The sequence below is a fragment of the Haliotis cracherodii genome, unplaced genomic scaffold, assembly GCF_022045235.1.
Source record: "Haliotis cracherodii isolate W230 unplaced genomic scaffold, xgHalCrac1.p SCAF_19, whole genome shotgun sequence".
Taxonomy (NCBI): domain Eukaryota; kingdom Metazoa; phylum Mollusca; class Gastropoda; order Lepetellida; family Haliotidae; genus Haliotis; species Haliotis cracherodii.
The window spans coordinates 6,463,378-6,482,588 of record NW_027266274.1 but is presented as its reverse complement, the minus strand read 5'-3'; the positions used below and the strand labels follow the sequence as shown (position 1 = coordinate 6,482,588).

Below are 19,211 nucleotides of genomic sequence, written 5' to 3'. Positions count from 1 at the left end.
CCATTCGCTGTGCAGAGTTGCGTCCCTTGGGCACGCCAGAAACCTATGTTTCTAGGTTTGTCAGCACCATACCCGTGCTCGTGGGTTTCACCGAAGTGGTAAACGTCTCAGACCTGCACCACTTCGGGCTTTCCTCCCACATTAAGCTGACACGCCGTGATATAACTGGAATACTGTTAAAAGCGGCGTTAAACCCAACTCACTCACTCACTCACTGTTAGAAATCGCTGAAAAGTCGACATCGACCACAGACAACACCGGAGAACAACATGGCCAATTAGCGTCGCAGAATACATCGCTCTATGAATAAAAAATGCGGTCGACACTTAATACATTTATATTCACTTGAAGAAAACTCTGGTCCGTCGGATATTTGAGAAAATTATGAGGAGCTGGTGACAATTAGTTGACATGTTAGATGTTGGAAGATGTTATTCTCACTCCTTGTACATTCAGAGTTATGAAAACAATCGAGAATGTCCCGTAAAATCGTTCCAACCACGCTTGCTTCTGAGAAGGGAGGCAACTCGTACGTCATTAAGGTCACCGCTGCACTGTTGGCAAGAATAATGCGAACGGACCGATTATTTAATGTGTGTCGCTTTCCTGGTATGCGTATGCGTGTGCATGCGTGCGTGCGTGCGTGCCTCCGTGCGTGTTAGTGAAAAAATGTTATTTCAGTACACTGTAACAAAAACTATTTCAGGACATCCAGCACGTTAACCACACAATTTGTATGGTGGAAAATCATGAGACTAACTTAATTTTACCACGATTTTTGTAAACAACTTATCATTCAAATCGAGAGAAGACTATTTTCAAACCTGTGAGGAACATGGCGTCATTTTTACAGAAGGAAAGATAACTCGTACTTTAAAATCCGGACAAACTCGTCGTTGATAAAACATGTTTAAAGTTTGTGGTGGTAAAATGTTACCCAATTTAGTTTGAAAAGTTGCATCTAATTGTTAGGCATGAGTTCGAATCCCAGACTCTCACTCATCCCCGTGTTATCAAACCGTTCCATAGTCAGAGAGAGGGCGATGTACGAGAGTTTTAAACAGTTTTGAGAACTTAAATATGTTACCCAAAGGGGCTCTGATATACTAGTAAGTGAAATTATTTTATTAAAGTATCATAGCAACTGTTTCCTTTGTTTGGAGAAAAGGCCAACAGTAACGTGGTCTCTGCTTTGTGAAGATGACGTCATCTACTGTTTAGCAACAGCGAATGTCTAAATTATTTCGAGAAATAAGGACCAGGAAACCAACGTTTCTACATACTATGGTAATATAAAAAATGCTCTCCTCGGAACTCGCAATTATGGATTATTTGTCTCTCGTGAATTAATATTGAGTTGCGAGTAGGTTATTCTCTCAATATATATTGATTATAATCCATGGAATACCTTGACTCGTGCCTTTAGCAATGTAGTTAATACATACCCCTGCATCTCTTTGAACTTTACTCCAACATTAAGATTACACTTACACCACTGAAAGAATAGTCTTAACTCTACTGTGTGATGGTAGCCCTACTACCTCCGTGATCTAGTGGATAGAGCGGAACATAGGTGGTTCGATCCCCGACGGCATCATACCAAAAGACGTTAAAAAAGGTATCCCGATGGTGCCCCCCTTGTGCACGGTATTAAGGGGATGAAACAAGGACTGGTCGGCTCGGAGTCAGTATACTGTGCCTGAGAGGGGTATTTATGTTAAACTGTGGCATGGTTTCTCAGTGGGCTAGTACTATAAAATCGGCATTAGTCCGGACTAGAACAAGCAGACACATACTTAAGAGAGAGAGAGAGAGAGAGAGAGAAAGAAAGAGAGAGAGAGAAAGAGAAAGAGAGGGATAGTGAGGGAAAGAGCTTGAGAGAGAAAGAGAGAGTGAGAGAAAGAGAGAGAGAGAAAGAGAGAGAAAGAGAGAGAGTGAGAGAGAGATCGAGAGAGTGAGAGAGTGAGACAGAGAGAAAGCGAGAGAGAAAGAGAGAGAGAGAGATCGAGAGAGAGAGATCGAGAGAGAGAGTGAGAGAGAAAGAGAGAGAGAAAGAGAGAGAGTGAGAGAGAGTTACAGAGAGAGAGTGAGAGAGAGAGAGAGAGTTAGAGAGAGAGAGCGAGAGAGAGTTAGAGAGAGTGAGTGAGAGAGAGACAGAGAGTGAGAGAGAGAGAGTTAGAGAGAGTGAGAGAGAGAGTGAGAGTGAGAGAGTTAGAGAGAGAGAGCGAGAGAGTTAGAGAGAGTGAGTGAGAGAGAGAGAGAGAGAGAGAGAGAGAGAGAGAGAGAGAGAGAGAGAGAGAGAGAGAGACAATGTCCACACGATATCACACGGCCATATCTCAATCACACGTTTCCGGGCTTTGGTTCTGTTCATTGTATGAAAAGAAGTTTGGTTTAACTTCACCACCTATTTTAAGTCTAGACCGGCAAATTGACCCCTGTGCGAATTTGGTATGCTGTCTATTATCAATTAGCGCTGTATGAATATCCAAACCCATTTAGACAGACCCATGGGACCGGAGGATGCAAGCTCATCATTAATTATCGTGGATAATTCGGTAGCCTCTGTCTGTTAGATCTGTTCTGGTCTTTGGTAATAATACTTCACATGCCAAAGCTAGGCGCCAGCGCCTCAAAGGTATGCTGGTGACTTGCATGCTATCTTCTACATCCAAGTGATCATGAGCTTATGCAATTTCTAGAAGATGTTAAATGCGAGACAGCCAGTTATGCTTATCTATTTACGTACTTTCCGTTCATATCATCTAATTATGAGACCATATGGAACATTATGTAAACAAATTCGCATATGTAGAATGAAATTACGAGTCGTTTATTGAAGAATAAACGATGTCTGAGCTCCAGGAGTTCAGACCTATCTCACAGGAACACCCGATATCGGGACGAAAAATTGCCTTGAATTCCATACTCACAGAAAGAACCAACTGACAAGGTTCGGTTAATTGGTGCTTATCATCGTATTTCGGTGGCGTTGTTGCTCAATGTGCCTTCAGACACTTCTTAACTTGTCAAGACGCGATTATTTACATCCCGCCGTGGTAGCTGGAATATTGCGGAATGCAGCGTGAAACAACATTTATTCACACACACCAGCTCAAAATAACATTAAACTCAGTTAACACGAAATAAGCCGAACATAGGTCATTCTTGGTATTCAGAACATCTGAAAAGCGGAGTTAATCCTAACTTCCTTACTCACTCACTCACTCACTCAGCCACTCACTCTCTCACTCACTCACACGTTCACTCACTCACACGTTCACTCACTCACTCACTCACTCACTCACTCACATTAGATTGGTGGGGTCAGTTGAATGGATTTAAGCTGAAATTGACCCTACTAACAGTTATCTGACAATGCATACAACATACAAGGCGGATGGTCACACAAGCATCACGCTATGAAAAGGAATTCGGTTTACTTTTCATAGTATCACTGCATGGGTTCCGGGGTAGAATACTTCAGTACCCATGCTCGAGCTGTCTCTACGAGAACGGGATAGTTACAATGTGATAATGGGTTTACTGTGTTTGCATCCTGTCCAACATGGGTTACTGGTTTCATTGGTCCAGGATTGACAGACACTAGAAATAAAGCAGGAAGTCTGCTGATTGCGTTTTAAAATGACATTCACTCACACACTTTACTGGTGTTTAGCCATTCAAAACGCTATAGTATGACGTCGTGATATTGCTCAAATATTTGCGTAAATCCAGAAGTTGACGCAATATAACGGCACCAGTCGGGCACTGTTGCCACCACAGTTTATATTGCTGCGCCTTAAATATGTTTGTGTTTCTAGATCTCTAGGGCTCGGTAAGAAAAATATTCGGACTGCGAGCATGACATTTTTTTGGGGGGAAATTTGTTTTGTTTTCTTTTATTTGCGGCAGCACACGGCATGCTGTTTCAGATGTCTATGGACTGAACAACTTGGTTCCCTCTACGTCTTGACATAAAGAACAAGCTTTTGGTGAGTGAGTTGGGTTTAACGCCGATTTTAACAGTATTCCAGATCTTATACGTGCAATACTTCGGTGAAACCCACGAGCACGGGTATGGTGCTGACTGCAGCTATAATATTCCACATAATCATACAATATCATACAGCATACAACACCATCAGCAATAATAACAACAACAACAACAAAAAGAATAAAATAAAATAAAAGTCCCATAACATAACATAACATAACATAACATAATAATAATTCAAGCCATTTCGCCGATAAGTACGGATAGCTGGACTGGTAAGTCAGATTTGAATAAAGTCAATTTAGTCAAAATAATTTATCAAAAAGTGACAAAACCATTTCCAAATTCATATGGCCGATGCTTAAAACAATTCTTCTATTGATGACCAACATTTGGTTTCAGGAACGTTTAAGCACTCGAAAACCATTCCCATAATGAGTCATCATTGTGGTCACTGATGCGTCAAATTTGGAAATGTCCTCCACATGACTATAACAAAACTGTTTGAAAGCTTTACTAAGGCCTTGAATGCTGAACCCTGATCAAACAACTTTTTAGCAAGAGGCACTCGGCACTCTCTGAAATATTTGTGAAAAGAGCAAACGCGATTGCATCTTAAAGGTTGTAAAATGTGGACACCAACCGATGGAGCTGCTGGAATATTGCTCGACATTAAGGGAAAGTTGACCAATGGAGATTTGAAGTCACCCCACTTGTCATACCGTCTCTTTCTGCAGAGAGGGGGCACGTCGATCGAGTTCATCCCAGAGGTGTTCGTTTTGGTTGAGATCTAGATCTCGGCGGTCAGGGCAAGTCGTTAATATTGGCATTATGAAGGTAGTCTACCGTGACACGAGCTGTGTGCGGTGGGGCGTTGTCCTGTTGAAACAGCCCCCTCTGGCGTCCAGTGATTGGTAGAAGGTGAGGTTGAAGAATTTGATTCATGTAGCGATTTGTTGTCAAACTTCCCTGAAACAACCAAGTCAAATCTCGTGGTGTAGTATATGGCCCTCCCACACCATGACACTATCGCCACCGAAATTGTCGAACTCACGTACACAATGTGGGGTCTATTTCGACGACAATAAACACGTTGTCTCCCATCTCGCCGTTGAAGAATAAATCGTGATTCATCTCTAAACCACACTCGTCTCCAGTTTCTCAAAATCCAAGGCTGTAAGGTATGGCACCAACGCAAGCGTCGCTGTCGATGGATCTGTTGCAAAACAGGGACGATAACTGGATTTCTGGATCGGATTCCAGCCTCGCGAAGATGGTTACTGATAGTCTAGGCCAATATCCTCCTCAAACCAGGGATAGGTCCCGCAGTCTCCGTAGCTGTGACATTGAGATTACGTAGGTGGAACAGTCGAATGTAGCGATCCTGTGCAGGGGTGGTAACTCTTGGTCGGTCGGTTCTCGGACGGTCTGCAGTAGACTGTGTGTATCAGTACCGAAGGCGGCAAATGGTGCGGTAATGGACGTTGAATAGGCGTGCAATAGAAGAGATTTCCCTCTATGGCTACGTCCTGTGACGATGTTCCAATCGGCAGCGCCGAGTATCGGCATTTTCGAACTTGAAAAATGTTGACAATTGAATGACAAATTATTGGCTTATGCTTGCCTTTTTATAGCCACTACTACGAGGTACGATTGCCATAACGTGCACGTGCATTTTACTTTACTATTTTCCTCCATGATATTTTTAACAAGTGTGAAAACAATGACGTTTAAGACATTAGAAATCGACAATGGCTGCGTTTTGACGCACCGTTTGTCGAATATCAGGCCACCAACATTTTCCAATAACATATGTCCGATTTATATTCCGGAGTTTTTGTGTAGTCAGGTTCAATGAACTACATACTACCTGTGCGTTTCTTTTTTTAAAGAGTATGTATAATATCATGCAGTTATCTCGTTCAATGAACGACATACAACTGATCCCAAAGAGGAGGGCAGCTGTAGAATGACCCATCCATGTACAGAGTGTATATCTCTTGGAGTAGGTGAAGGCGGTCACTGGTGCATCTTCCCGAGGCAAGGGAGTTAACTGACTTTGAAAGTCCATTTTCCACCCTTGCCGAACTAGGCTGGAATTTATGGGCTCGATCGTAGCGCCACCAGTGGCTATTACCAGTTACGTCCATACTAAGCCACTCCTATGGACCAATCAGATTCCTCTTCTCGTATCACTTGCGTTTGCTTCACGCAAAATGGTTGCGCCCGGTCAGGACGATCTGATCGATAATCAAGATCTATATTGTGATAAAACGAGTCTTACATCACGAAATGCATCAAATCACGTGGGCACCTTGATTAAAAACATGAGAAGATTTGGAAAATATCTGCTGACAACGAGTTGGTGTTGCACATGCTTTGCAGATCGAAATCTGCACGAAAGTTTACGAACTCCATAATACCAGCCTAGTTCGGCAAGGGTGGAAACAGGACTTTTATAGTCAGTTAACTCACTTGCCTCTGGAAGATGTCACTGGTGGCAAAACACAGAATCTTGTCTTCATCTCCGTTATCTATACAGAGAAAGGGCTCTCCGTCGGTTGTCTGCTTGTAGATATCAGGAAGATCTACTTCACTCAGGGACTGTGGAAGTGGGGGAATCGTCTTTCTTCTCTGTTTGTAGAGGCCACTCTTCTTGCTATGGTAAGCCGGGAAGACAGCAGCATCCTGAACGTCGAGTCGGACAACTTCCTCGTCGTAAATCATCTGGATGGGAGTTGTCTCTGCTTGAACTCGCTGTCGAAGTGTGCTTACAGTCTGCAATGCTACAAGGTCGTCTGGTTGATGATTATGAGGTGACTGATTCCTCACAAACTGGCCAACTGTTGTGCATTTCCCTAAGCACCCACGTTGTACACATTTCCAGTGCACACATGTTAGCCTACGGTTGTTGGGTCTGTACCTGTAGCCATCTAGTAGGACTTGCTGACCACCTTTTTGTGACATATGATACTGGACCTTCTTCGGGTTTGCCATGTCTAGATCTCCAACATGCCAATCTTCGATAACTATATTTATATTTTTATATTGGAAAATTTCCTTCTCAAAGTTTATCATCAATTACTCGTATTTTGAAACATTATTCTCCTACTCTCATTTTACAGAAAATCCATATTTCCTGCTCCGGTTATTAAAGTACAATACCATCTAAGAAAATAGATTTATACACAGGTCAACTATTTTCACAATCCAAGTAACATTTCCAAGGCATTACTTAGTCTGTGTTTACAGTGTAGGCATAAGTGAACACTAAGTAGAATAGACCACTTGAGTGCAGGGGTGCGTGAAACAGTGGGTACACTAAAACAACAACTTTTGTAGGCATTAGTCACTGTAGGCATTTGTCACTGTAGGCATTAGTAGACCTAACCAATGCGAACCACTGCTTGCTATATTATATAATATCCTTGACACTCTCAGAGTCACCTGGATGTATAATCCGACCTTAGATTAAATAATTGCCACAGACACGAGAAATGCCAAATGCGAACCACTGCTGGCTATATTATATAATATCCTTGACACTCTCAGAGTCACCTGGATGTATAATCCGACCTTAGATTAAATAATTGCCACAGACACGAGAAATGCCAAATGCGAACCACTGCTTGCTATATTATATAACATCCTTGACACTCTCACTCTATTTTGGGTAGTCACACTCTATTTTGGATAGTCTTTGTCCGGTGGTTCAGAGTGGTTTTAACACTTAACTTTTTTTATTAATTGACCATCAAATGAATGATGACAAATACAGAGGTGTAGGGTTTATACCATGAAACACGCATGACGCGAAGGGAGTAGTAATTGCTGTATTATATGCAATTTGCCTGAAAGATAACGGTCGTTGCTTTTTTGAGTATATGAACTTAACTTCATTGTTGCCAAAATAGTACTTACAAGAATTTGCTTTATACTAAACTACATAATTATACATACACATTTAAACACGCAGACGGAATTACAAGGTGAAAGGTTTTAGTAAGCATCGTCCAATCAAATGCGACGACTTAAGGGGATTTCCCCTCGCTGGTCCAAAGCCCAGTTTGTTGGACGCTGACGCTAATCCCGGTGATTACGCGGGATGATTAAAACGGCGCCGGCGAGACGACTTGGAGTTGGAGTGTTGTTTCACTATAAGCGATATACATGGAGGCAACCTACCCCTTCAAAACAAGTTCGCCTTAGCTATTTTCTAGTATCTTACAATATGATACCAGCTATTGTAAAAACGGTAATAGAACCTATCTTTAAGTCATCGATAGCTTGAACAATTAGACTGTCAGAATTGCACCGTCGACATTAAATAATTCACTTCGGAAAGACAAAAACAACGTTGGGATAATATAATCAATTATAAAGGAGACGATAGATCAGTATGGAGGTAAAGGAGGCAACATCTCAATAAACGAGCCACTCGCATCAGAAAAGAAAACTTGAAAAGTTGGAAAGGCCTACAGCATAAATTAAACAAGAAGTGAGGAAATGGAACAAAAACTGAGGAAACAAACTGATACCAAAGTGAGAATTCTTGGTGGAATATATACTCTCAACAGACTCTCTAACAAGGCGTGATAGAAAATAGAACTCTGGGTGTTATGGCTCGATCAACGGTAACGTGGATGAAACATGGCGAAAAATCTTCCTATTATCTGTAAGTTTAGAATCTAGAAACTACTTTAAGATAACCAAGGTAACATTCTAGACCAACAGGTGGGACATTTTTAATGAAATAAGCAAGTATTGCGTTTAACTCTATTCAAAACCTGACGTGTCAAGTATTCAGTTGGAAACACTACTTTGTAGATATAATGATCCAAAACAATCTGGCTTTTGATTGATTTTGAAAAAGTATAAGATACTGTCGATTAGAACTTCATTAATGAAACACTTAGTAATTTTGACTTTGGAGAATCATTTAAACATTGGCTTCATACTTTCTGAATACAATCAGGTGTTAATGTTAATGTTTTCGGCTCCGCATGCGTTGACATTTCTAGAGGATGACGTCAAGGAAATCCCTTGTCACCTGATGTGTTTATCTTATGCGTTGACATACCAGCGATACTTATGGTAAGTATGGTTTTACGCCGCATTTAGCAATGTTACAGCAATATCACGGCGATGGACACCAGAAATGGGCTTTAAACATTGTGGAGAATCGCACCCGGGTCTTCATCTACATGTCATGGTAGACAATATGCAGAAATAGACATCGGATGTCATCAAGGGCGGTGGTGACTCCCCAGAACACAACACAACCGGATGATGGCTTCTAACGATGCCTCTACACTCTTTGGCATGCGTTGACTTTCTTCACATGTTTTCAGGCTTAAAACTAAACACGGAAAAGACTAGAGCAATATGAATAAGAAAATGAAATTCAGACCGAAATGGAATGTGGACTGGGTAGAAGAACCTTTATTATTGGGCACATAAGTCTTGATTTAGTTGATATAGCGGACATCAACTACGAGAACAGGCTCGGTGTGAAACTCAATAATACACGCAACACCATTTTGTAGAAATACCATTCTTAAATCACTGATTGTGCCCAAACATAACCGTCTATTCTCAGCTATTCCAAATCCACCAGATACAACAATTCATAAATCTCGACAAAATGTTTCAAATTCTGATGGGGGTATAGACCTGATGATTTAAAAATATCACAAATGATATGTGAAGCTAATCATGGTGGGATTAAGTGCCCTAAAATAAGAGAAGTCCTACAATCTCAAAAGATTTCGATATTAAGACGAGATTTCACAACCCATTCCAAATATTCTTCTTAAATACGCCAATAGTAAATGTGTACGAGACCAATAGCTGGAAGTGTAAATAAAAAGTTTTAAGAAGATTTACTGATGTCTTGGCTGGCTTTCGTGGACAGTTCAGAAAAAAATAATATTATTGCTGTTGGCATTCTGTAAACAAAATGTCTGGTTAAATGATCATATGCACTTGGGGAAGGAAACTGTCATCTACCAGTCATCAGATTTACTATAATGATTGTACAATTGAAGGAGAATTATACCATTAAAATTAATTGTCTTAATTATAATCTTGAAAAGTAAGGGTTACTGTACCCGAACGGCAATAACCTCAAATTTCTTCAAGAGATATTAGTTTCTTTAGTAGTAATTACATCATGAACGAATTGGGAACACATTATAACCGGTAGTGGAGTATGATAAAAGATTTTATGACTATCAACGATCTTGAAGAGTGCGTAATACCAACACGATTTGTCAAAGATTCATTCACTTGACAAGGCATACTACGTATGAGTCTCAAAATTGCGATTTGAGGGTTTCTGTTCCAAGTTTAGCCAACGTTTGTCGGCGGTTTATGAAGTTTTCGTCTCCCCATTAAGCTCCAGATGTGTTCAATGAGAGAAAGGTCTGGGTTCATCGTTGGCCATGGCATTCTATGGGTGTTGTGCTGTTGGAGGTGAGTATTGACGATTCTTGCACGGTGAGCACGGACGTTGCCGCCCTGAAGAAGAAACGTCAGCCCACACGCCTTGCAAACGGGACAACAAAGGGTGTAAGTATGTTGTCACGATAGTACTGTCCAGTGACCCTTAAGTGCACAATATGGAGTGGGGTCGCTCAGTCATAGTGATGCCACCCACACCGTAACCGATCCATGGCCAAATCTGTCATGAGGTCTTAGGCTGATATTGTCTTGACGTTGATTTCGACGTCGCCCACCACCACGCCTATCAAGGAAATGCAAAGTGTATCAGGACTCATCTGAAAACATGACACGTAACCAGCGACGACTACCTAGGTTTCGATGTTGTGTATACTATTGACATCTGCATGTCATCGTATCTCAATTGCGTAGATCGATGCCCATGATGTCAATCACAGGATTGTCTGGTCCAGACTCGATTATTCACAGACCGCCGTCACATAGCTGGAATCGTGCTGCGTTAAGCTACAAACAAACAATCAATCATAATCTCATCACATTGGCGATTTAACGGTCTTTTGTTTCAGAAATAATGTATTTGCAGTTTGCGCTTCAAAAGCAGACAACAATCTGTGTGTCAGTTTAATTTTTTCAAACAACATTGAAGAACATTGAACACCATCTTTTTCTCCACAATATCGTACGAGCCTTTGACCTGGTACTTCTTTTGCTAATTAGATAATTAAATAAAATTGGCGACAACGCCTTTTTATTGAACACATAATTCTGTTGAAAATTTTCACCTTCGGGCAATTGTGTGACTGTTACATACAAAGTCTTGCCATTTACAATTTACCGAAATATTTTCGACTATGTATTAATCCGCTCCGTGTTGGTGAACAGTTAATCATAAACTACATGAACTGAAATCGAACTACGCGAACTACGCGAACTACGCGAACTACGCGAACTCTTTGCTGTTTCATTTACACGTACGCCACCTGACCTCAATTACATGTCCCCGAACAAATAATCTGAAACGCGGACGTGATGAGGCGTCATAAACACTTAAAAGAATCCGTTTTCGTCAGTGTATGTACGTGCTCACTCTGCCTGGATAAAACGATGAAGTTTTGATCAGCTTTCAAGAACGAAATCTGTGTGCGGTGTTCTTGTTCGTTCCGCGGTCTTCTTGGTGCTAGGGCTAAATGAACCATTTTGAAATCATTCTGACCACGTCATGACTTTGCGGACCCATGTTAAACCCAAAACAGATGATATAGTTATTTTAATGACATGCTCACCCGACCAGTAGTCATCACTGAATTTCAGTGATCATTCATACAAATATATTCTTGAAAAACCACTCGTTCAACTCATGAAACCGCGAGAGGAGATTTCTCTGAATGTATATTGTGCAAACGCCTTTACGAAGCTGCTTCAGATGAACGTTGTGAGTTAGGGCCCTCAGAAATACATAACAGCATGTCACAAACACCTGGTGTCATCACTGAGTTTCGCTATCCATATATGCATCTAATTTTCAGCGCTGGTCTGCCGTTTCCGCTGAATGGAATCTGTTTCGGCGGATAATCGAGACTGGTTATACTCTAGCATTGACGTTTTATATTTGTCACATATTGAAAATTAAATCATTCACAAAAATATATTTATTGCAAAGTGATTTCATAACATTTAATTCGCTAACCAAGCAATCCTGTTTACATTTATGCATTTATCGACAATGAATTAGGCGACCTTCCACTTTTTCCTGATTATTCCCGAGGACGTTTTTTTTAATATTTTATGTTTTACATGTATGTGTGTCACTCATTATTTCTGATGTGCATCAAGGAAACGGACTTTAGTTATCGATTCAAAATACATTTTTTAATATTTCAAACAAAGTAAATAATTATGATCAGCATCATTTCCTAGTTCATTCGTGCCCTATATGTGTATGGATGTATGCAAATGAAAATGGGGTTAGTGAGTGAGTTGATTTTTACGCCGCTTTGAGCAATACGTCAGTTAAACCACGGTATATCAGTTAAAATTTTCAGCAAAACTAAAACTGACACAATTCGTGCACGATTATCTTTTAAGTGTTACCACAAACGCCAACATGGAGCTGAAGGCCAATGATAATAAAAGAAGATAAATCACGAATTAGAACCAACAATCAGTGGATCCTAGAACAACCAAGGGATGCAACTCTGTTTGAGAATAACAACTCCATACTCAACAGTATTTATTTAATAGCACGTTCACGTGCCACACAGACAGAATTGCCCTATGAATGTACACTGTCCAAATATGACCACTGTGATCCGATATCTAACACAACTGCATTTCTACGCCATTGCAAATGTCAAAGAGCTACAACATTTGCTGGGATATGTACCATGGCAAATAATGGTCTCAGACTCTTACAATACAACTTACACTAGTACCTACAGGTTCAATTTATCCCACATAAACTGCCCTTCTTTAACCCACATGGTATGTTTGACCCTTTGAGTGGCCACACTGTTCTGGAAGAGGATTAGGCTCTGCTTCTGAATCTCTCTATTACATGGTCAAGATGCGTCTGTCCCTAATATGACCATTTCTCGAGGGATGAGTTGCTCAGGCTGTTTAGCGTGACATACACGAATGGCACATTATATCAATGACTTTTTCCGGGAAATACTAAAGACAATAAAAGGGACAGAGGCTCCAGGGAGCGGCTGGATAATCACCCCTATGTACATAATGACAGGCTCAGCTGCAGTGTTGAGATGAAACATTATGGTGAGTGAGTGCGCTGGCTTGAACGCCACTTTGAACAATATTCCAGTTATATTAATTTGTGTCAGTTTAATGTTGGAGGAAAGCCAAACGTGACGCAGATCGCAGACGTTCACCAGTTTGATAAAACCCACGAACATGGTATTGGTTTGACTGACATTTAAATTAATTGGGTGAATCTACACATTAACGGTCAGTGTATATATATATATACATTTCATGGGTGAGGTAATATCGTTTTACGCCGATTTTAGCAATATACCAGCAATATGCAAGAGACAGAAATAATTGGTTCACACATTGTACCCATTAGGAGAATAGAACCCAGGCCTTCGGCGTGGCGATCGACTGCTTTAACCACTTGACTACTCAATCGCCCCTGTATATTCAATGTAACTTCATAAAAACCTGGAAAGTTTACATGCAAAATTCACCAAGCCTCTAATAAGAGGGAATCTCGTGTCCAAGTTGTCTCAGGCGACGCGATTCGTCTTTTAGTTATGTCCTTAAAGCGTGCCAGACACAAATGCTCGTGGGTTCGAATTCCAGATTTGCATTTCATTTAAACAACTGCAAAACTGTTCAACGTGACGTGATACTAAACCAAATAATTCCCTCTCTTTAGAGGAGAACGCGCTCATATTTCAAGGTGAACGTTGTCCATATACTGGTCATCAATCCTGGATCTTGGCTTGACAGCCAAACGGCTTATCAAGTAGGACGCCAACCGCCCCCGGTGCATAGAACGGTCAGTAATTATATCTGTAATGATGATGGTGGCCATGCAGGTTTCAAGGCGGTCACTGCAGACACTGATTCCATGCGACGTCTCAATGATCCTGTTCTGGCACACACAATTGGACTCTGGTATTCTCCAGTTGTGTCTGCAACAGATCCCAGAACGTCAATCACAAGGAACACTGAGCACACAGTTTGAAGGCGTTCTGACCCGCCTGATTCGCGAAGCTGGTTCCACAGCATGTGTCGATCAATACCACTGGTCGCGGGAACTCCAACCTGCCACTAAACTAGTACCTCTTGACATGAATCAAAATTGCAAAATTAAATGCAGTTCTCCACAAATGCAAGCCAGCCACACACTCCTACAAATCGAATGTTCAGGTGAGTAGAATGAGGTGCTGGTACTTCCTTCCGCGATTTGTGAAGACCTGGAACCCTCGAGGAAGACTAATATTTTAAATTATGAAGAAGTGGTAAGGAGGCTGTGGGGAGGCAGTGGGGAGGATGTTTGGAGTCAGTGGGGAGGCTGTAGGGAGGCTAAAGGGAGCCAGTTGGGAGGCTATAGGGAGGCAGTAGAGAGACAGTGGGAAGGTACACGTAGTGTGGAGGCAGTGGAGAGGCGGTGAGAAGGAAGACTAGTGTGGAGGCTGTGGGAGGGCTGTGTGGGTAGGCTGTGTGGGGGCAGTGGGAAAGTAGTGGGGAGGAAGTGTGGAGGCGGTGGGAAGGAAGTGGGGAGGCACTGCGAAGGAATTTGGGAGGCAGTGGGAAGGAAGTGGGGAGGAAGTGGGGAGGCGGTGGGGAGGCGGTGGGAAGGAAGTGGGAGGATGTGGGAAGGCTGTAGGAAGGTTGTTGGTGGGGGCAGTGGGGAGGCTGTAGGGAGGCTGTGGGAAGGATGTGGGGAGGCTGTCGGGACGCGGTGGGAAGGAAGTGGGAGGCTGTGGGAAGGCTGTAGGGAGTTTGTTGTTGGGGGCAGTGTGGAGGCTGTAGGGAGGCTGTGGGAAGGTAGAGGGGAGGCAGTGGGAAGGCAGAGGGGAGGTTGTGTGGAGGCTGTAGGGAGGCGGTGGGGAGGAAGTGGGGAGGCAGTAGGATGGTAGAGGGGAGGCAGTGTGGAGGCTGTAGAGAGGCGGTGGGAAGGGAGTGGGGAGGCAGTGGGAGGCTGTAGGAAGGGGAAGGCTGTAGGGAGTTTGTTGGTGGGGGCAGTGTGGAGGCTGTAGGGAGGCAGTGGAAAGGAAGTGGGGAGGCAGTCAGAGGCTGTAGGGAGGCGGTGGGAAGGCAGTAGGAAGGTAGAGGGAGGGCAGTGTGGAGGCTGTAGGGAGGCAGTAGGAAGGTAGAGGGGAGGGGGGGGGGGCAGTGTGGAGGCTGTAGGGAGGCAGTAGGAAGGTAGAGGGGGGGGGGCAGTGTGGAGGCTGTAGGGAGGCAGTAGGAAGGTAAGGGGGGGGGTGCAGTGTGGAGGCTGTAGGGAGGCAGTAGGAAGGTAAGGGGGGGGGGTGCAGTGTGGAGGCTGTAGGGAGGCAGTAGGAAGGTAAGGGGGGGGGGGGGGGGGGCAGTGTGGAGGCTGTAGGAAGGGGAAGGCTGTAGGGAGTTTGTTGGTGGGGGGCAGTGTGGAGGCTGTAGGGAGGCAGTGGAAAGGAAGTGGGGAGGCAGTCAGAGGCTGTAGGGAGGCGGTGGGAAGGCAGTAGGAAGGTAGAGGGAGGGCAGTGTGGAGGCTGTAGGGAGGCAGTAGGAAGGTAGAGGGGGGGGGGGGGGGGCAGTGTGGAGGCTGTAGGGAGGCAGTAGGAAGGTAAGGGGGGGGGGTGCAGTGTGGAGGCTGTAGGGAGGCAGTAGGAAGGTAAGGGGGGGGGGGGGGCAGTGTGGAGGCTGTAGGAAGGGGAAGGCTGTAGGGAGTTTGTTGGTGGGGGCAGTGTGGAGGCTGTAGGGAGGCAGTGGAAAGGAAGTGGGGAGGCAGTCAGAGGCTGTAGGGAGGCGGTGGGAAGGCAGTAGGAAGGTAGAGGGAGGGCAGTGTGGAGGCTGTAGGGAGGCAGTAGGAAGGTAGAGGGGGGGGGGGGGGGCAGTGTGGAGGCTGTAGGGAGGCAGTAGGAAGGTAAGGGGGGGGGTGCAGTGTGGAGGCTGTAGGGAGGCAGTAAGAAGGTAAGGGGGGGGGGTGCAGTGTGGAGGCTGTAGGGAGGCAGTAGGAAGGTAAGGGGGGGGGGGTGCAGTGTGGAGGCTGTAGGGAGGCAGTAGGAAGGTAAGGGGGGGGGGTGCAGTGTGGAGGCTGTAGGGAGGCAGTAGGAAGGTAAGGGGGGGGGGGCAGTGTGGAGGCTGTAGGGAGGCAGTAGGAAGGTAAGGGGGGGGGCAGTGTGGAGGCTGTAGGGATGCGGTGGGAAGGCAGTAGGAAGGTAGAGGGGAGGCAGTGTGGAGGCTGTAGGGAGGCTGGGTGGAGGCTGTAGGGAGGCAGTAGGAAGGTAGAGGGGGGGGGGGGGGGGCAGTGTGGAGGCTGTAGGGAGGCAGTAGGAAGGTAGAGGGGGGGGGGGGCAGTGTGGAGGCTGTAGGGAGGCAGTAGGAAGGTAAGGGGGGGGGTGCAGTGTGGAGGCTGTAGGGAGGCAGTAAGAAGGTAAGGGGGGGGGTGCAGTGTGGAGGCTGTAGGGAGGCAGTAGGAAGGTAAGGGGGGGGGGTGCAGTGTGGAGGCTGTAGGGAGGCAGTAGGAAGGTAAGGGGGGGGGGTGCAGTGTGGAGGCTGTAGGGAGGCAGTAGGAAGGTAAGGGGGGGGGGCAGTGTGGAGGCTGTAGGGAGGCAGTAGGAAGGTAAGGGGGGGGGCAGTGTGGAGGCTGTAGGGATGCGGTGGGAAGGCAGTAGGAAGGTAGAGGGGAGGCAGTGTGGAGGCTGTAGGGAGGCTGGGTGGAGGCTGTAGGGAGTTTGTTGGTGGGGGCAGTGTGGAGGCTGTAGGGAGGCGGTGGAAAAGGAAGTGGGGAGGCAGTGGGAGGCTGTTAGGAGACAGTGTGGAGGCTGTAGGGAGGCTGTAGGGAGGCAGTAGGAAGGTAGAGGGGGGGGGGGGGGGGTGTGGCTGTGTGGAGGCTGTAGGGAGTCAGTAGGGAGGTAGAGGGGAGTCAGTGTGGAGGCTGTAGGGAGGCGGTGGGAAGGCAGTAGGAAGGTAGAGGGGAGGCAGTGTGGAGGCTGTAGGGAAGCGGTGGAAAGGAAGTGGGGAGGCAGTGGGAGGCTGTTAGGAGACAGTGTGGAGGCTGTGAGGTATTGGTAAAGGGAAGGCTGTAGGGAGGGGGTTGGTGGGGGCAGTGTGGAGGCTGTGAGGCATTGGTAAGGGGAAGGCTGTAGGGAGGGGGTTGGTGGGGGCAGTGTGGAGGCTGTAGGGAGGCAGTGGAAAGGAAGTGGGGAGGCAGTGGGAGGCTGTTAGGAGGCAGTGTGGAGGCTGTGAGGTATTGGTAAGGGGAAGGCTATAGGGAGGTTGTTGGTGGGGGCAGTGTGGAGGCTGTGGGGTGGTTGTGTAAAGGTTGTGGGGAGACATTGTGAAGGCATCGGGGAGGTTCAGGGAAGGCTGTGGGGAAGCTGTGCGGAGGCTGTGGGGATGCAGTAGGGAGGCTGTTTGGAGGTAGTGAAGAGGCTGTAGTAAGGCTGTGGGACTGTTAGGTTTGTGTCCCTTACCGGAACCAGGAACATATAATCCTACCAGGGACATGTGATTATATGTCCCGTTTATGTGTCAGTCTCTGTCTGTCACCGTTGTACCTATTCTCATGGGTTTTACTAAAGAGCTGAACGCCTGAGACCTGCATCGCTTCAGGCTTCGTCTCACATCAAGCTGAAGCGCTGTGATGAAACGAACTACTGGATTACCCAAAGCGCTATTAAAACTCACTCATTTCCAAAGCTTCCACGTTGGATATGTGGAGCGTTAACTTTCATCTACTGTTGCTGCCATGATTAACGACAGTGTGCCAATGGCCTATTCTTTGAACTACCCTCTGTCCCCCAGGTCAAGGGATATACCTGCGAAGTTGTGACATGTAAAACACTGAATCAATTGTTGACCCAAATATCTATGTCAATGACCTTTTCTGGGATAAACTGTATAATGTCTACGACCTTCATTAACGATGGGTGTTGCTGTGATTCATGAGTGTATCAATTCTTTATTTTGATATTTGAGTTGGACAACGGCACGTGGTACAAGATTTGATTACTGGAATTGTGCAACTGAGACAAAAATAGACAATTTGAAATTGTAATATGTGTTCATAATATTGTTTAAAAAAATATAAACAACTGTTGACGTAGCTTCATTGAAATATGAAGCATGCTACATTTCTGTTTACAGCTTATAGTTTATATACAGCTATATTAATGAAAACAAAGCCGTGAAGATCAAAGTTAGAAAAGGTCTTAAGCAACCCATGCTTGTTGTAAGAGGTGACTAACGGGATTGGGTGGTCAGGCTCGCTGACTTGGCTGATGCAACATCATTTCACAATCGCTTAGGTCGATGCTCATGATGTCAAACACTGGATTGTCTGGTCCAGACTGATTATGTACAGACCGCAGTCATATAGCATGAATATGTTTGAGTGTGGAGTTAAAAACAAACAAACAAAGGACAAACGGAATGGTCAGATTAATAAAGTTGAGAATCAAATACCAAGTTCGAAAACCCTGATATCCACACCATTCGGAAACTTTACAGTTTTGAAACGTTTATCCCTAAGATAGTTCTGGCTTCTTGATTCTAAATAGACAACACAGGAATAACATCTTAAATATTCAAAGTTAGAAAAAAGTATAATTTTACATATGTCTTAATACTAATTATTCTATTCCCGTGCTACTCGGGAGAATCATACATATGCAAAGATGATTAAACGAAGAATTCGGTCAATGCAATGTGTTTTCAATGTAAAGAATATACTGGTTCAGTCGCTAGACTCCCTTGTGATTATGTACACACGTGGACGAATAAAGCAAATCGTCTATTACCACTGTCTAGGCCGGAATGCCAGAATGCTAGCGACCTTCTTGAACAACAAGGCCGCGAGAGACCTCTATTATATCAATATTTGAATGTAGGGATACAAAGACAATGATTTATTGAACGTGTGATTGTATCAGTTGAGTGCAGGTGAAGCATGGGATATCACTGGAGAGGACTTCTGTACATGTATAGGACTGCTGCAACTCAATCAGCGAATAGAATTTAATAGGATAGACAGAAAACCTTCCCTGAAAAAGGTTTTCAATGAAACATAGTGTCACATGTAATG

The 19,211-nt window shown here is 44.5% G+C and overlaps 1 protein-coding gene across 1 annotated transcript; it reads right to left on the bottom strand.

The window, feature by feature from the left end:
- Positions 1 to 14,506: 14,506 nt before the first annotated feature.
- LOC139466907 (uncharacterized) lies at positions 14,507 to 17,635 on the bottom strand. Its single transcript, XM_071248633.1, has 2 exons — positions 17,174 to 17,635; positions 14,507 to 15,328 (listed from the first exon to the last, which is right to left on the bottom strand). Exons 1-2 carry the CDS (start codon positions 17,633 to 17,635, stop codon positions 14,507 to 14,509), a joined length of 1,284 nt encoding a protein of 427 aa, XP_071104734.1.
- Positions 17,636 to 19,211: the final 1,576 nt, after the last annotated feature.

Excerpts from the sequence above, each read along its gene's own strand:
- LOC139466907 (XM_071248633.1), bottom strand. The coding sequence starts at position 17,635 with ATGTCCCTGGTAGGATTATATGTTCCTGGTTCCGGTAAGGGACACAAA. Across the intron at positions 15,329-17,173 it reads TACCTCACAGCCTCCACACT|CCTCCACACTGCCCCCCCCC; the intron begins GTCTCCTAACAG and ends GCCTCCCTACAG.